Below are 17,724 nucleotides of genomic sequence, written 5' to 3' on the forward strand. Positions count from 1 at the left end.
AGAAACTCTGCAGGCCAGAAGGGAGTGGCAGGATATACTTAAAGTGATGAAAGAGAAAAACGTACAACCAAGATAACTCTACCCAGCAAGGATCTCATTCAGATTTGACGGAGAAATCAAAAGCTTTACAGACAAGCAAAAGCTAAGCAAATTCAGCACCACAAAACCAGCTTCACAAATGCTAAAGGAACTTCTCTAGGCAGGAAACACAAGAGAAGAAAAAGACCCACAAAAAAAACCCCAAAACAATTAAGAAAGTGGTAATAGGAACATACATTCAATAATAACCTTGAATGTAAACGGACTAAATGCTCCAACCAAAAGACACAGACTGGCTGAATTGATACAAAAACAAGACCCATATATATGCTGTCTACAAGTGATCTGCTTCAGACATAGGGACACTGAAAGTGAAGGGATAGAAAAAGATATTCTATGCAAATGGAAATCAAAAGAAAGCAGAAGGAGCAATACTCATATCAGATAAAATAGACTTTAAAATAAAGAATGTTACAAGAGACAAGGAAGGACACTACATAATGATCAAGGGATCAATCCAAGAAGAAGATATAACAATTATAAATATTTGTGCACCCAACACAGGAGCACCTCAATACATGAGGCTAACACTAACAACCATAAAAGGGGAAATTCACAGTAACACAATAAGAGTAGGGGACTTCAACACCCCACTTACACCAATGGACAGATCATCCAGACAGAAAATAAATAAGGAAACACAAGCTTTAAATGACACAATAGACCAGATAGATTTAATTGATATTTATAGGACATTCCACCTGAAAGTGGCAGAATACACTTTCTTCTCAAGTGCACAGGGAACATTCTCCAGGATAGACCACATCTTGGGCCACAAATCAAGCCTTGGAAAATTTGAGAAAACTGAAATCGTATCAAGCATCTTTTCTGACCACAATACTATGGATTAGAAATTAGTTACAGGAAAAAAACCGTAAAAACCACAAATACATGGAGGCTAAACAGTGCACTACTGAATAACCAAGAGATCACTGAAGAAATCAAAGAGGAAATAAAAGAAATACATAGAAACAAATGACAATGAAAACACAACGACCCAAAACCTACGGGACTCAACAAAAGCAGTTCTAAGAAGGAAGTTTATAGCAATTCAATCTCACCTCAAGAAACAAGAAAAAACTCAAATAAACAATCTAAACTTACACCTAAAGTGTAAACTAGAGAAAACTAGTGTAAACTAGAGAAAAAAGAACAAAGAAAACCCAAAGTCAGTAGACGGAAAGAAATCATAAAGGTCAGAGCAGAAATAAATGAAACAGAAACGAAGAGAACAACAGCAAAGATCAATAAAACTAAAAGTTGGCTTTTCGAGAAGATCAACAAAATTGATAAACCTTTAGCCAGACTCATCAAGAAAAAAAGGGAGAGGACACAAATCAATAAAATTAGAAATGAAAAAGGAGAAATCACAGACAATGCAGAAATACAAAGGATTATAAGAGACTGCTACAAACAACTATATGCCAATAAAATGGACAACCTTGAAGAAATGACAAATTCTTGAAAAGGTACAATTTTCTAACACTGAACCAGGAAGAATTAGAAAATATAAACAGACTAATCACAAGTAATGAAATTGAAACTGTTATTAAATCTTCCAACAAACGAAGTCCAGGACCAGATGGCTTCACAGGTGAATTCTATCAAACATTTAGTGAAGAGCTAACACCCATCCTTCTCAAACTCTTCCAAAAAATTGCAGAGGGAGGAACACTCCCAAATTTGTTCTATGAGGCCACCATCACCCTGATACCAAAACCAGACAAAAATATCACAAAAAAAGAAAATTACAGACCACTATCACTGATGAACATAGATGCAAAAATCCTCAACAAAATACTAGCAAACAGAATCCAACAACACATTAAAAGAATCATACACCATGATCAAGTGGGGTTTATCCCAGGAATGCAAGGATTTTTCAATATATGCAAATCAATCAATATGATACACCATATTAACAAATTAAGGAATAAAAAACATGTGATCATCTCAATAGATGCAGAAAAAGCTTTTGACAAAACTCAACACTGATTTATGTTAAAAGCTCTCCAGAAAATGGGCAAAGAGGTAACCTACCTCAACATAATATAGGCCATGTATGACAAACCCACAGCAAACATCATTCTCAATCGTGAAAAACTGAAAGCATTTCCACTAAGCTCAGGAACAAGACAAGGATGTCACTCTCGCCACTCTTATTCAACAAAGTTTTCGAAGTCCTAGCCATGGCACTCAGAGAAGAAAAAGAAATAAAAGGAATACCAATTGGAAAAGAAGAAGCAAAACTGTCACTGTTTGCAGATGAAGTAAAACTGTCACTGTTTGCAGATGACATGATACTATACATAGAAAATCCTAAAGATGCCACCAGAAAACTACCAGAACTAATCAATGAATTTGGTAAGGTTGCAGGATACAAAATTAATACACAGAAATCTCTTGCATTCCGATACACCAACAATGAAAAATCAGAAAGAGAAATTAAGGAAACAATCCAATTTACCATCGCAATAAAAAAATAAAATGCCTAGGAACAAACCTACCTAAGGAGGCAAAAGACCTGTACTCAGAAAACTATAAAACACTGATGAAAGAAATCAAAGGTGACATAAACAGATGAAAAAATATACCATGTTCTTGGATTGGAAGAATCAATATCGTGAAAATGACTACACTACCCAAAGCAATCTACAGACTCAATGCAATCCCCATCAAATTACCAATGGCATTCTTGAGAATGCCAAATAGCCAAAGCAATCTTGAGAAAGAAAAACGGAGCTGGAGGAATCAAGCTCCCTGACTTCAAACTATACTATGAAGCAGCAGTAATCAAGACAGTATGGTACTGGCACAAAAACAGAAATATAGATCAATGGTACAGGATAGAAAGCCCAGAGATAAACCCACACACATATGGGCACCTAATTTATGACAAAGGAGACAAGAACATAAAATGGAGAAAAGACAGCCTCTTCAATAAGTGGTGTTGGGAAAACTGGACACATACATGTAAAAGAATGAAATTAGAACACTACCTAACACCATACACAAAAATAAACTCAAAATGGATTAAAGACCTAAATATAAGACCGGACACTATAAAACTCTTAGAAGAAAACATAGGAAACACTCTTTGACAAAAACCACAACAAGATCTTTTTTGACCCACCTCTTAGAGTAACGAAAATAAAAACAAAAATAAACAAATGGGACCTAATGAAACTTAAAAGCTTTTGCACAGCCAAGGAAACCATAAACAAGACGAAAAGACAACCCTCAGAATGGGAGAAAATATTTGCAAACGAAGCAACTGACAAAGGATTAATCTCCAAAATATACAAAGAGCTCATGGAGCTCAATATCAAAAAAACAAACAACCCTATTAAAAAATGGGCAGAAGACCTAAACAGACTTTTCACCAAAGAAGACATACAGATGCTCAACATCACTAATTATTACAGAAATGCAAATCAAAACTACAATGAGGTATCACCTCACACTGGTGAGAATGGCCATCATCAAAAGATCTACAAACAATAAATGCTGGAGAGGGTGTGGAGAAAAGGAAACCCTTTTGCACTGTTGGTGGGAATGTAAATTGATACAGCCACTATGGAGAACAGTATGGAGGTTCCTTAAAAAACTAAAAATAGAACTACCATATGACCCAGCCATCCCACTACTGGGCATATACCCTGAGAGAACCATAATTCAAAAGGACACATGTGCCCCACTGTTCACTGTAGCACTATTTACAATAGCCAGGACATGGAAACAACCTAAATGTCCAATGACAGATGAACGGATAAAGAAGATATGGTACATATATACAATGGAATATTACTCAGCCATAAAAAGGAACGAAACTGGGTCATTTGTAGAGATGTGAATGGACCTAGAGTCTGTCATACAGAGTGAAGTAAGCCAGAAAAACAAATATCGTATATTAACGCATATATGTGAAAGCTAGAAAAATGGTACAGATGAACCTATATGCAGGGCAGGAATAGAGATGCAGACACAGAGAATGGACATGTGGACACAGGCGGGGAAGGAGAGGGTGGGACGAATTGGGAGATTAGGATTGACATATATACACTACTATGCATAAAACAGATAGCTAATGGGAACATGCTATAAAGCACAGGAAGCTCAGCTTGGTGCTCTGTGACGACCTAGACGTGTGGGATGGCGGGGCGGTGAGGGTGGGTTGGAGGGAGGTCCAAGAGGGAGGGGATATAGGTATACATATAGCTGATTCACTTCATTGTACAGCAGAAACTAACACAACATTGTAAAGCAATTATACTCCAATAAAAAAAAAATTTTTTTTCAGAAAAATCCTTTGGAATAATTGGAGAAAGGACCACAAAACAAAATGAAGCCTGAGATCACTGATTATTTGAACTGTAATATTCCCCATCACTGCAATCACCAGTACTTGATAAAGCCTATCTCACCCTGGACAGTAGTCCACACCTGTAAGGAAATATTTACTGATATCAGGAAGCTTGCTTAAATAACGGCATGGAGATAAAGCAAAGCACAGACCAGTCCCTCTCCTGGGATCAACAAACAGTTGGCCCTCTTTCTTTTTATACCTTCTTCTTCCCCTATTTTGCTTGATTTGAATCTCAAATTTTGCCCATATCTTCAAATTCTATTCCTTGAGTAAGGAGGACTCAGTGATATAGTTAGACAATTATAGTTAGGCAGCAAATTGGTGTCAGAGTTGTCTATAACTGTCCATAGAATGCTAAACTAGACTCCATTCAGAGCTGAATCTGGTCACCACTTGTCCACTATGACCTTGGCTCTTTATGCTGGGCCAAACCATACATACATAACTTTATCCTGGTACAGCACACCAAGCTCCTAACAACAGTGGCTGCTCAGAAGCCTACGCACCACTATCTACCAGCCTTCCCTTTTTGCTTCTGATTTGCTTATGTTTGCTTTCATCTCCTAGGCCTCCCAAATCTGACAACCATTAAACTTCCTTTTTAACATTTGGCACCTCATATATGCTCTCAACATCCCTTTAACAATGAGTTAAACCATTTATGAGGGACACTGTAGTTTTCTCAAACTAATGTACAGACTTTTCCCTTTTTAAAGGAAAACAATTCTCAAAATACTCTAAGACTATGTCTATGGATTTTAAGAAACACTGAATTAGGTTTCCTTGTCTGCCTGAAAAAAATAACAGAATCTTAATAAGCAGTTATAGGAGCACCTAAGAGTCTGAAAAAAATGTGATTTATTAAGTTAATATTTGTCAAGTAGAATGTAATTTAGGCATTTGAAGTCAAAACTAATGAAGAATTGTTTTTCCCTTTGCTGGTAGTTGTGCAGTTTAATCAATGTGCTTGGAAAGCTACACGTTTAAGAAGCTAATGCCAAAATTCCAGGTATGTTCCTTTATTCTTCACTCTCTAAATTCCAGCCAGCTTTCAAGGTCAGCTTTAGTCTTAGATCCCAACCAACTGAGCTATCTTGGTTCTGAACTCCAAAGATACATAATCTATATGCCTTAATTAACATGCAATCATATACAGAGAAAAGCCCAGAAACAAACACACAAACACTATGATATACAGGCAGAGTATACTGGCCTACAGTAGGCAATAAACAGAGTAGGTAAGTATGGTGTTGACATTAGGAGATTTTAGTAATAGGAAAGGGACTATAGGAACTATAGTACTAAAATGTCTAAAGGTATTGGTGGTGGCAAAGCAGAATACCAAGCAAAGAGGGAATCTAATAAGGGAGGGACAAAAGAAAGAATGCAGTGGGTCAGTGTGGTAGGGAAGGGAGTGGGAAATAATAGAAAATATCTCATGGAGTCTTCCCACCAATTTACAAAGCTAGTGTTGTTAACATCCTCAAGGTCAAATTGGTAATAAATGGAGGAATCTGATCTAATCTATTACAACCCAGTTTTTATGCATCGGGACTAAAACTTGATTATAAAAGCCATAAGGAATAAGACAAAAGGTAGAGACAAAACTGGACTAGTAGCAGTGGTGATGTGCTATTGAGCGAATGGCCCAGAGTTCTTCTAATTCCCCTTGACTAGAAATAGGGCTGGTTCCACAGTTACAGGAATAGAAGAGGGCACCTGAGCAATAAGGTTGAAGAAAAAAAGCATGGTGCCTAGTAGATATTAATTTATTAACATTTATTGGACCACATGTGGATCTCTCAATGGCTTTGCAAGTACTTTTTTATTGTGGTAAAAATATATATAAAATTTACAATTTTTAAGTGTACAACTCGGTGGCATTAAGTACATTCACAATGTTGTGTAACTATCTTGATTAAACTATAGGTTCTTTTTTTATACTATTCTCTATTCTTCATTGAGTTTGGCACAGTGTTATGCACATAGAAAGCACTCCATAAATACATGGTTAATTAGCCTAGATACTATCATGACCATGTGATGATAATGAGAGGATGCGGTCGCTCTTGTTACGTTCCCAAATCATATGGTGTCTAAATGGAGTTTCTGTTGAGTGCTTGACAATGTGGTCATGAGAACTCACTCACCCTGGGAACAGTAATCAGGGGTTCTCCCTTGAGCTTTTGCCTAATAGCATTCTGTCTCATGTCCTTACACAGACTATTATAAATAGGACATTTGTATACAGCCATGGCTATACCCAAAGTTTTCCTGCACAAATCTTCCTCAGATTAGGGGTTAGGAGCTGCTTACATAATGTAATCAGAAATACAACTTGTTAAATGGCCACAAACCGTTAATTTCCCTTTCACGTGCCTATTCCACTGGAAGAGAAATGTATTCCTTTTGAATGAGAAGAACTTTGTACATGTTTAGTTTGTTTTTTATATCAACTTTGAGGTATAATTTACATATGCTGTAACTCATCCATTTTATCGTGTACATATCGATGACTTTTGGCAAATGTAAATATTTGTGTAACCATACATGCACAGATTTTACAAAGTGCATTAGATCAGATTATGAGTTACAATAATTGAATAAATCTTGATTGTAAAAACAACAAATATTTTGGGATTTATATTGTATTATTCCCTTTTATACGCAAATATATTAACAGACTGTACAGATACCTAATTCAGAAATTTCAAACATTTTGCTGTTTCTGATTTAGAAGCATTAAAAAAAGGAAAATGCTTTTAACAATTTACTGTACTCAATTTTAGGCATTACATTTCAAGAAAAAAATCCACAAACTAGAAAACAAGCAGAGTAAGTCGCTAGTACTGAAAAGCTGAGAAATCATATTCTAGAAAGAATACATTAGAGAATCAAGGGTTCTTAAGAGAAGAAAATATGCTGAGGTGTGGTAGGGTTAGGAAGGATAATGTTGATCTCAAAGAGTTGAAAAACTTTTTTTTTTCCCTCTCCATTATGGTTTATTACAGGATATTGAATATAGTTCCCTGTGCTATACAGGGAACTATATTCAATAGGACCTTGTTGTTTATCCATTCTATATATAATAATTTGCATCTGCTAATTCCAAATTCCCAATCCATCCCTCCCTAGCGCCACTTACGCCTTGGCAACCACAAGTCTCTTCCCTATGTCTGTGAGTCTGTTTCTGTTTCGTAAATAAGTTCATTTGTGTCATATTTTAGATTCCACATATAAGTTATATCATGTGGTATCTTTCTCTTTCTGACTTACTTCACTTAGTATGATAATCTCTAGGTTCATTCATGTTGCTGCAAATGGCATTATTTCATTCTTTTTTATGGCTGAGTAGTATAGAGAAAACCCTAATGACTCCATAAAAAAACTACTAGAAATGATAAATGAATTCACCAAGGTAGCAGGATACAAGATTAGCATACAGAAATCTGTTGCATTTCTTTACACTAACAATGAACTATCAGAAAGAGAAAGTAAAAAAAAATCCTTTTTAAAATCACATCAAAAAAAAAAAAATTAGGAATAAACCTGACCAAGGAGGTGAAAGAATTATATGCTGAGAACTGTAAAACACTGATAAAGGAAACTGAAGATGATGCAAAGAAATGTAAAGATATCCCATGTTCTTCGACTGGAGAAATTAATATTGTTAAAATGGCCATATACCCAAGGCAATCTACAGATTTAATACTATCCTTATCAAATTACCCATGACATTTTTCACAGACCTACAATGAATAATCCTGAAATTTATATGGAATCATAAAAGACCCAGAATTGCCAAAGCAATCCTGAAGAAAAAGAACAAAGCAGGAGGCATAACCTTCCCAGACTTCAGACAATACTACAAAGTTACAGTAATCAAAACAGTGTGGTACTGGCACAAAAAAAGACATATGGATCAATGCAACAGAAAAGAAAGCCCCGAAATAAACCCACACGCCTACAGTCAATTAATCTTCGACAAAGGAGGCAAGAATATACAATGGGAAAAAGACAGTTTCTTCAGCAAGTGGTGTTGGGAAAGTTGGGCAGCTGCATGTAAATCAATGAAGTTAGAACACATCCTCTCACCATACACAAAAATAAACTCAAAATGGCTTAAAGACTTAAATGCAAGACTGACCCCCAAAAATTCCTAGAAGAGAACACAGGCAAAACATTCTCTGACATAAATTGTGGCAGTTTTCTTAGGTCAGTATCCTAAGGCAATTGAAATAAAAGCAAAAATAAACAAACAAGACCTAATCAAACTTATAAGCTTTTGCACAGCAAAGGAAACCATAAATAAAAATGAAAAGACAACCTATGGATTGGGAGAAAATATTTGCAAACAATGCAACCAACAAGGGATTAATTTCCAAAATATAAAACAGCTCACACAACTCTATAACAAAAAAAACAAACAATCCAATCCAAAAATGGGCAGACGACCTAAACACATTTCTCCAAAGAAGACATGCAGATGGACAATAGACACATGAAAAGATACTCAATATCGCTAATTATTAGAGAAATGCAAATCAAAACTACAATGGGGTACCACCTCACACCGGTCAGAATGGCCATCATTAAAAGGTCTACAAATAACAAATACTGTAGAGGGTGTAGAAAAGGGAACCCTCCTATACTGCTGGTGGGAATGTAAATTGGTACAGCCACTCTAGAAAACAGTATGGAAGTTCCTCAAAAAACTGAAAACAGAGTTGCCATATGATCCAGCAATCCCACACCTCTGCATATATCTGAAGAAAACTGTAATTTGAAAAGACACATTCACCCCAATGTTCATAGCAGCACTATTTACAATAGCCAAGACATGGAAGCAATCTAAATACCCATAGACATAGTATCATGTCATCTGCATACACTGACAATTTTACCTCTTCTCTTCCAATTTGGGTATGTTTTATTTCTTTGTCTTGTCTGATTCCTGTGGCTGGGCCTTCCAATGCTATGTTGATTAGAAGTGGTGAGAGTGGGCATCCTTGTCTTATTCCAGATTTTAGTGGGAAGGCTTTCAGCTTTTCACCACTGAGTATTATGTTGGCTGTGGTGAAAAACTTTTATATGGTAAAAAGACCAAACTTTTTCAGGATATGGCTCCAGAGGGCAAAAGTACTAGAGGGCAGTTATTAAGGGTAGAGTTTACTTTACATAAGAAAAAACTTCTAAGAGTTAGAGCCTCCAAATGGAATGGTTGTATCCTTGCACTGTTATTGTTCAAAAAGAGGCAAAAGACCATCTATTTGAGAAGTTGGGGCAAGAGTAGAAGGATTAGATTAGTAGGCCTCCTAAGTCCTTTCCAATTCCAATTCTGAGATTGTGTGATCTAGGAACTTCTTCTAATTTAAAGCCAGATGTCAGGGAAACCATAACTCAAAGATGTACAACCCCTAAATCATGGTTTGACCAAGAACAATGAACTAAACCCAGACAGAAGCATACGCAGAAACAGACTTGCACCTGTATATACATACGTATACACACACACACAAACACACACACACACACCCCTTCCCACAATTCCTGGGAAGGAAAAATAAGAATAACTTATAAAAATAATGACAAAATCTGTTCTATCTTTCCCACCAAATCTACTTTATGTTCCCTAGTCTATGTTAATAGTATCACTGGCTACCCGATTATGCAGAATAAAACCTTAATGTTTATTTTCTTTGACTCTTCCATCTTCCTCCAATTCCTACTAAGTCTACCCCAGAAATACCTCTCAGCTGTCTTTTATCTGTATACTTGTATTGCCATGCTCTCAGTGAAACTCCTGCAATTGATTCCTAAGGTCCTTCCACCTATAATCTCCTCCTCCCTAGGGCTATTATTCACACTGCTAACAGTGATCTTTCTGAAGCACAGGTTATCACATCACTCAAATCTGCTCAAAAATCTACTGGCTCCTTGATACCTACAAAGTAAAGTTCAAATTCTTTGGTATGGCCTTCAATGGCATTTCAATCTCCTTGCTTAGTTTGCCCATGGTATCTTATGCTTTGGTTACACTGTAGTTCTTGTCATTCCTGAAAGGCTATACCCTTCTCTACTCCATGTTTTTGTTTAGATGTCTTCAAATGCACCCCCTCATTCCCTCCTGTGGAAATTTTACTCATTTTCCAAGGCTCAAGCAAATGCTACCTATCTTGTGACACTATCCTTAATGCTTCTACGTCACAACCCCTGGCTCCCTCCCTTGGAATTAAACAATTCTCCTTGGAGCCAATAATACTTCTTTTCATACCTTATTTTTGCATTTAACAATAATGCTTGAAATTTCAGTTTTGGGTGGGTCCAAGCTTATGGCCACCCACTGTAAATCCTTAAAGGCAGACAGCAGGCTTCATTTATTTCTATATCCAACCTTGTCAGAACCCCAATACCAAGTACCTTTTGTATAAAAAGTGCTTGATAAATGTTTTTTTTTTTTTAATTGAACTGGGATTTGAGGACAGTTAGACTTCTGTCCATGGCTCAATACCAGTCTTAAAAATTGTAAATTCAGGACTTCCCTGGTGGCGCAGTGGTTAAGAATCTGCCAATGCAGGGGACACGGGTTTGAGCCCTGGTCCGGGAAGATCCCGCATGCTGCAGAGCAACTAAGCCCATGCACCACAACTACTGAGCCCACGCGCCACAACTGCCAAAGCCCGCGTGCCTAGAGCCCGTGGTCTGCAACAAGAGAAGCCACTGCAATGAGAAGCCTGCGCACCGCAATGAAGAGTAGCCCCCGGTCGCCGCAACTAGAGAAAGCTCGCGCGCAGCAACGAAGACCCAACGCAGCCAAAAATAAAAAATTAATTAATTAATTAATTTTAAAAAAAGAATAAAGAGGTTTAATTTTTAAAAAATTGTAAATTCTATTAAAATTCTAATCAGAAGCCTAGTGATTGATAAAAGTCTCTTATCCTATTAATCTAACATCTCTGAGCCAAAAACAGTTATATACTTACATTCACTAGGAGAGAGAAATCAGTGACCAGTTGGCTAAGTTCAATTAAGTCCTTAAAAAGAAAGAGAAAGAGGAAGTTACTTACTTTCATGCCTCACAGCTACCAAAAGGAAAATCATTTTTAACATACCGCTTCTAAGGTTTCCCATGATTCTGCAGCATTTTGATCTCGAGGAATTTCAGGCAACACATATATCTGAGTCATACTCTGAGGATCAGCTTCATCTTCAGTAGTGTGAAATGTTCCTGGATGAACATAGCCTCATGTTTAGAGTTTATCTGCTTTGTTAGAAAGACGGTAGAATGAATCAATTCCATAAAACAACTACCATGTGAAATGCTTACTAACAGAATTCAGGCTAAAAGTAAATTGATTATATATCTATGGGCAAGTTAGTTAACAAATATTTTTTCTTTAATTATTCTACAAAGTCATCTAAAAAAATTGCTACAAATACTACTTACCCAATCTGAATAACTAGGGCTAGATGTGGAAGTAGCACAAAGTAGAACTATTCTATTTGGCCAATGTTCTATGAAGAGATACCCAGTAGATATAAGTTTAACACTTTTCATTGCTAAATCATTAACATTTCTTTGGCTATTTTAGTAATAAACATCAGATTCACAAGATTTTAAAAGTAGGGAAGTGATGTATTTTTAGCAATGAAAATCAGTCATTTTTGGTAACAATAAATTTGTCATCAAACTAACATCTCTTACCATTATGTACCTTTTTGCACATATTGCCATCCTCCTTCTCCTCAGAGTAATTTTTCTGGCCCATGCCTCCACTGCTTCTATGTCTTTTCTGGATTTTAAGAAGTCATCAACCCATTAAGGCTTTCCTCATTAAACACTGCTATAAAGATGAATTAATTTATACTCCAAACTCCATCTTCAAGTCTTTCTTATTTCCTTCTATTGGTTTTACCAATCCATTCATTAAACTGGTATTTATAAAATGCCTACTATATGCCAATCAGTGCGCTAAGGTAAATCACAAAACAGTTCCAAGTCATAGTGGTTAGGGGTATGGGCCTAGTCAGAAAGACCTGGGTTAGAATCCTAGTTTGGCTATTTACTAGCTCTTTGACTTGGGAAGGTATTTCACCTCTTTGACTTATTTTCCTCATTTGTAAAATGAGGTGGTATTTATTTTGCACTGTGGCTGGCTTATCTATTACGAACAAGTGGTTAATAGTTACTACTACTGTCACTGCTACTGCTGCTATTATTAATGGAACTTACGACATAATGTGTGATATAGACATGTTAACAGGCAAGTTCAGTATAGTCCGATAAGAACTATGATATGGGTAAGCATGGAATGCTATGTGAGCACCAAAGAAAGGTATTTAACCTAGACTTGTGGAAGAGTGGTCTGAGAAGGTTCTGAAGCTGAAGCCTGAGGATGAACAGAAATTATATAGCTGAACTGGGGCAAGGGTAGAGGGGGAAGGAGAAAGTATTCAGGCCAGGGAGAATAATATTTGCTTAAGTTTGGGAACTGAAAGGAGTCAGTACAACTGAAGCATAGACTATGACAAGAGAAAGCAAAGGTTGAGGCTGGAAATCTAATAGGACATCATTTACGGCATTGTAAACTATATTAAAGAGTTTTGTCTTTCTCTTAAGATCAATATGGAACTTTTAAAAGCAGTGGGAGACTACTGGGAAGCTGAGGGTGCCATAATCAGATTTCAGATTTAGAAAGGTAACCACAGCTGTAGTGTGAACAACAGATTAAGGATGGAGTTGAAAGGTGAAAACTTAAAGAGTGAAAAACCAGTTGGCAGGCTTTTCAATGTGTCTGGTGAGAAATGATGATGGTGTGCTCTAGGATAGTGGCAGTGGAAATGGAAAGAAGAGATCTGAAGGTCTACTTCCCTTTGTCTTCCTTACTGCAAGCTCAAAACACCTACCACTTTAATATTTTCTGAGCACCCATTATGTATTGTGTTGAGTACCAGGGATAAAAAAGTGAATACAAAGTAGCTGCTCTCAAGGAACTTATATTCTAGCAGAGAAGACATACAAAGAGACAATCCTAAAACAATAAGAGAGTGCACTGATATCTAGATAAATATAGATACATATAGTATTTATGGGAGTTTCAAGCTGGGGATGGCATCTGACCTAGTTTGGTGTGGTGTGCACCAAACTAAAAAAGGTGATCTTTTCTACTAGCCTAAGAAAATAGGAATATAAATTCTAGGTGGAGAGACCAGCATGAAAAAGGTCCTCAAAAACAAAACAAAACAAAACAAAAAACCAATATAGCTTAATATAAAATCAGCAGTCTGGTCTTGCCAAAGCATAAAGTAAAAGACATACAATATAAAAGTGGTATTTTATAAAACTGCATTACAAAACAAAAACGAACTGCATTACTATTTTATTTTCAAAATTTGAGAATGTTTTACCTCTTGAGGAAAAAAACCCATTTGAACTGTTTAGAAAGGGCACAGTCACTTGATTAAAAGTTAATTTGTAGGCTTATTAGTATTGACAGTGTTCTTTTAATTTTGAATCTTCACTGAAATGAATACATTTCCCTACCTTAAAGGAAGAGCAAAAACATCAAATACAGAATATGCTTTACATTACAACATATAGCAAATATCCAACATTTTAAAAGCTCTGAATTTTACAAATGCTTAAAAGAGTTATTTACCCTATGTCTTAAGTTATCACAAAAAAATACTTCTCACTTCAATCAAAGTAATTACTCTAAGATCTTTCTTCTACTTAATATTGCTTTTGTAATAAGAGCTCCCAACTTCTTTAATAGGATGATGAATAGCGATAACTGTTATCATTAACAGATCAAATGTAAAGCAGAACTTTATAAACATAACACCACTCAAAAGATTTTTTTTAAGCCATAATCTTCGTTCTGTTAGAGAAGATTCCAATGAAATATGCCAGGATATATAACAAAATAATTATTATTATCTTGATTACATAAATTCTTGATCTAAAAAATGAAGGGATGGGAAATGTTTGACATTTTAAGCAAACACAAAAGATTTCCCTCAGTGAAAAAATAAAAAATGTTTAAGTCATTTATGTTTCACTTGAAACCAAACTGCGTATGCATCTTAGTTCAAATGGAGTCTTAGAACAAAGAAATCTGTTCTCTTCCATGGAAAATCCTGCTGTAAACTTACAACTCGGAACATCACTAATCAATTCGAGGCGTGACTAACAATTGAGAAAGGAATCTTTTAATTTCTACAACTTCCGTAATTCATTTATTCCAGCTTGTATTAAAAATCACTATATCTCAGTGATCATCCATTGACTTTGAACTTTTACAAGTTGCTACAGACATGATGAGGCAAAACACAGAGATAGCTTATAGCTGCAGGAAAGATGGCTAAAGAGTTCTTATCCTGTCCACAGAAGTCAAAATTGCTATTGTTTTATATGACATAACAATCTCAGTTCCATCCACTTGCAAACAACTGCAAGTGTAAAGGGCACATGGACTATACGTATCACTCACCAGTGTTTTTCAAATTCTATTTATAAAACATTATTGACTATAAACTCAAATAAACATTAAGATATTTTTAGTTCATGTGAAAAATAAGTTTAATAACACGGACATAAGACTTCTCCCTTCTATGTGTCTAAACATATTCTCTCTCTGCCCCTCACCTTTCTCCATACATCACGAAGGGCAATGATTCTAGTAAGAATTACAACACAATATTTAAGGAATTTCTACTAAATTTTACTACATTAGAAAAAGTTGCATTATAAATCTAAGTTAATTCAAAAGCATTTCCTGAATTCTTTCATGTTCTAACAGCTTTAACATAGTGACATTATTTTACTGATCATCTACATAAACCTACCCATCGAAATAAGATGACTTCTAAGTCATGGCTTAACTAAGCTGCAGAGGAGAATTTTTAAGAATATTAAAACCAATACAAAACACACCTTCTGAATAATATACAAAAGCATCTACATGATTTACAAAACTGTTCAATACAAGTGTATATATATACCTGTGATAAAATCTAATATTTCATTAAATTCAATATGCTGGTCTGAAGTTCCCAGAAGTTCTAAGGTTGGATTCTTTCCTTTTGTGAATATTTGTTTAAAATGTAACAAGATTCTGTTTCTATTGCACTGATGAAGTGTATGTGCTGGATGGGGAGTAAGAAAGACAAAGATAGAGAGAAGCACTGGTTTGCTCTGTATGCCTTGATACACCTTTCTAAATACAAAACAAATGTGTAGGCTCATCACTTCTCTTGGTGGGAGGCAATATGCTAAAAATGAACTAGACACACAAGAGAGAAAGAAGGGAGTTTCTCAGATCAAGCAAGATCGGCAGAGAAGATTTGCTTTAGGAACTCTCAGAATCTGGACAAAAGAAACAGCAAAATCATCACAGCTTCCCCCTAAACTTAATAAGCTTCTTTCATTCTCCAGAGAACATAAAACATTCTATTCTACTTGTTATTTCTATCTGTAAATGAAAAACTATTTTTGTATTTTGATCTCAGTCATGGAAATGTGGCAACATTGCTCCTGAATCTCTGTTGATGTCTCCAACCAATTTATTTATAATCAGATTGAATTTTTAAAGGAAAAAGTATTTTAAGGCACTTAATTTCTGTGCAAATCAAACACATATTTTCTGTATAGGCTGTCATTACTATTATGAGTACCTAAAGCAAAAATAAGAAAAAAACAGAGAGCACAGGATAAAAACATGTAGAATGACAGAAAAGAGTCTACAGCTAGAAGAAGACCACACATGGAGCAAACCCAGTTCTTACCCCACTATTAACGTCTTATGTATTAGTTGCTCTCTTTCCGTTATTCTTCTTCTTTCCCACCCTCTCAATTACTTGTTAATAATATTTATGGATTTAACACAACCTAGTAGAAACTTCACATTTGGTGAAATACTCAGGCATTGGGTGAGACAGTTAATTTTAACTGCTTAATGCTGGCAATGGATTCAAAGTCAAAGCACAATCTGACCAGCAGACAGTTCAGAATTTGAAACTATACACACTGTTTTAGGTATAATTTAGGTATCTGATTTTATAAATAGAATGACTGTTTCAATTAAATCAGCACTAGATGCAGAGATTTAATTTTGTAGTTTCTCTCAGTGGCAAGTGATTAGTTCTTTAGCTAATTTGGTATTCCATGAATTGAGAAGTTTGAGAACCAACAGAGTTGGAAAACAAATTTCACCTATTTCTTCTCCCTCATCCTCTGGCTCTGCCCCAATCTTCTTCACTTCCTCCATACACATGATTCCTCAAATTTTGCCAACATTTTTTTTTAACACCAGTCAGCTCCCTACAGAGAAAGTTAATTGCCAGCAAACTGGGTAAACTGCCTTTTTCTAATAATCACCCAATTCCTCTGATGACATATAAACCCAAATTTGTTGAGCCCGAACAATCCTACTGGTAGAAACACAAACAATGCAATACTAAAATGCAAATTAAAGCTAGAATACTTAAATAGAACTCAAAACTTTTGTTTGCTAGGGAATTGCTGGTGATAGCAATTCAAAACTAAATAGCAGAAGAGACTGATGCCAGTGACTCTTTCCAGAAAATCCAACATTATCAGTGTTATTACTGTCATCACAACTGTCACAATGTCTGGTAGATAAGATGACTCCTTAATCTCATGGAACTTATAAGGCCCAGTTTCTCTATACACAAACATAAAGTATAGGTTTGCACTACATGGTAAGAACAGCATTCAGCTGCATCATTATGGAGGTGATAATTACATATGAACAAGATGATGTAAACAGTAACTACAAACTATCAAAAAGCATTCTTCCCAAACACTCTTCGACCAAGGTTGAGTGCTAACATCTCCTTCTCCCCAGAACAACACTTTAGGCAGTGTTGTTAGGTAGTGGTTATCGACAGAGTGAAGTGATTAGACCACATCTGAAATTATAAAATTGTCTCTAAAAAGATGTTTATTCATTCATATTTCTAAAACATTTATTAATGGTCCACTATGTGCCAAGTACTATGTATTATGTGCTTAGGTACTAAGGAGGCAATAAAAGCAAGATTACCCAGAAACTCTGGATGGTGGCCTAAATGTTTCTTTTATTTTTTAAAAAAATTTCCCTGTAAAACTGGATCATTAGCACTGAAAATACAGCGTTAAAAATAATCTGGCTTTGGAGACGGGGAGTGATATAGGAGCCTCCCAACTCCTAGGTAAATAAAAAGAGGAAAACGGGTCAGCTGTAACATCTCTCAGA

At 35.8% G+C, this 17,724-nt stretch overlaps 1 protein-coding gene across 7 annotated transcripts in view; it reads right to left on the reverse strand.

The window, feature by feature from the left end:
- The window catches only part of STX17 (syntaxin 17), an 84,480-nt gene that overhangs the window by 7,654 nt on the left and 59,102 nt on the right, over positions 1 to 17,724 (reverse strand). For all 7 annotated transcript variants that reach the window (XM_061200186.1, XM_061200184.1, XM_061200183.1 and 4 more), the window contains 2 exons: positions 11,578 to 11,693; positions 11,449 to 11,499 (listed from right to left, as the gene is read on the reverse strand). In XM_061200186.1, the coding sequence (XP_061056169.1) occupies positions 11,449 to 11,499; positions 11,578 to 11,693 (167 nt within the window). The remainder of the gene's footprint in view (positions 1 to 11,448; positions 11,500 to 11,577; positions 11,694 to 17,724) is intronic.

Source organism: Eubalaena glacialis, chromosome 9 (assembly GCF_028564815.1).
Source record: "Eubalaena glacialis isolate mEubGla1 chromosome 9, mEubGla1.1.hap2.+ XY, whole genome shotgun sequence".
In the NCBI taxonomy this organism is placed as follows: domain Eukaryota; kingdom Metazoa; phylum Chordata; class Mammalia; order Artiodactyla; family Balaenidae; genus Eubalaena; species Eubalaena glacialis.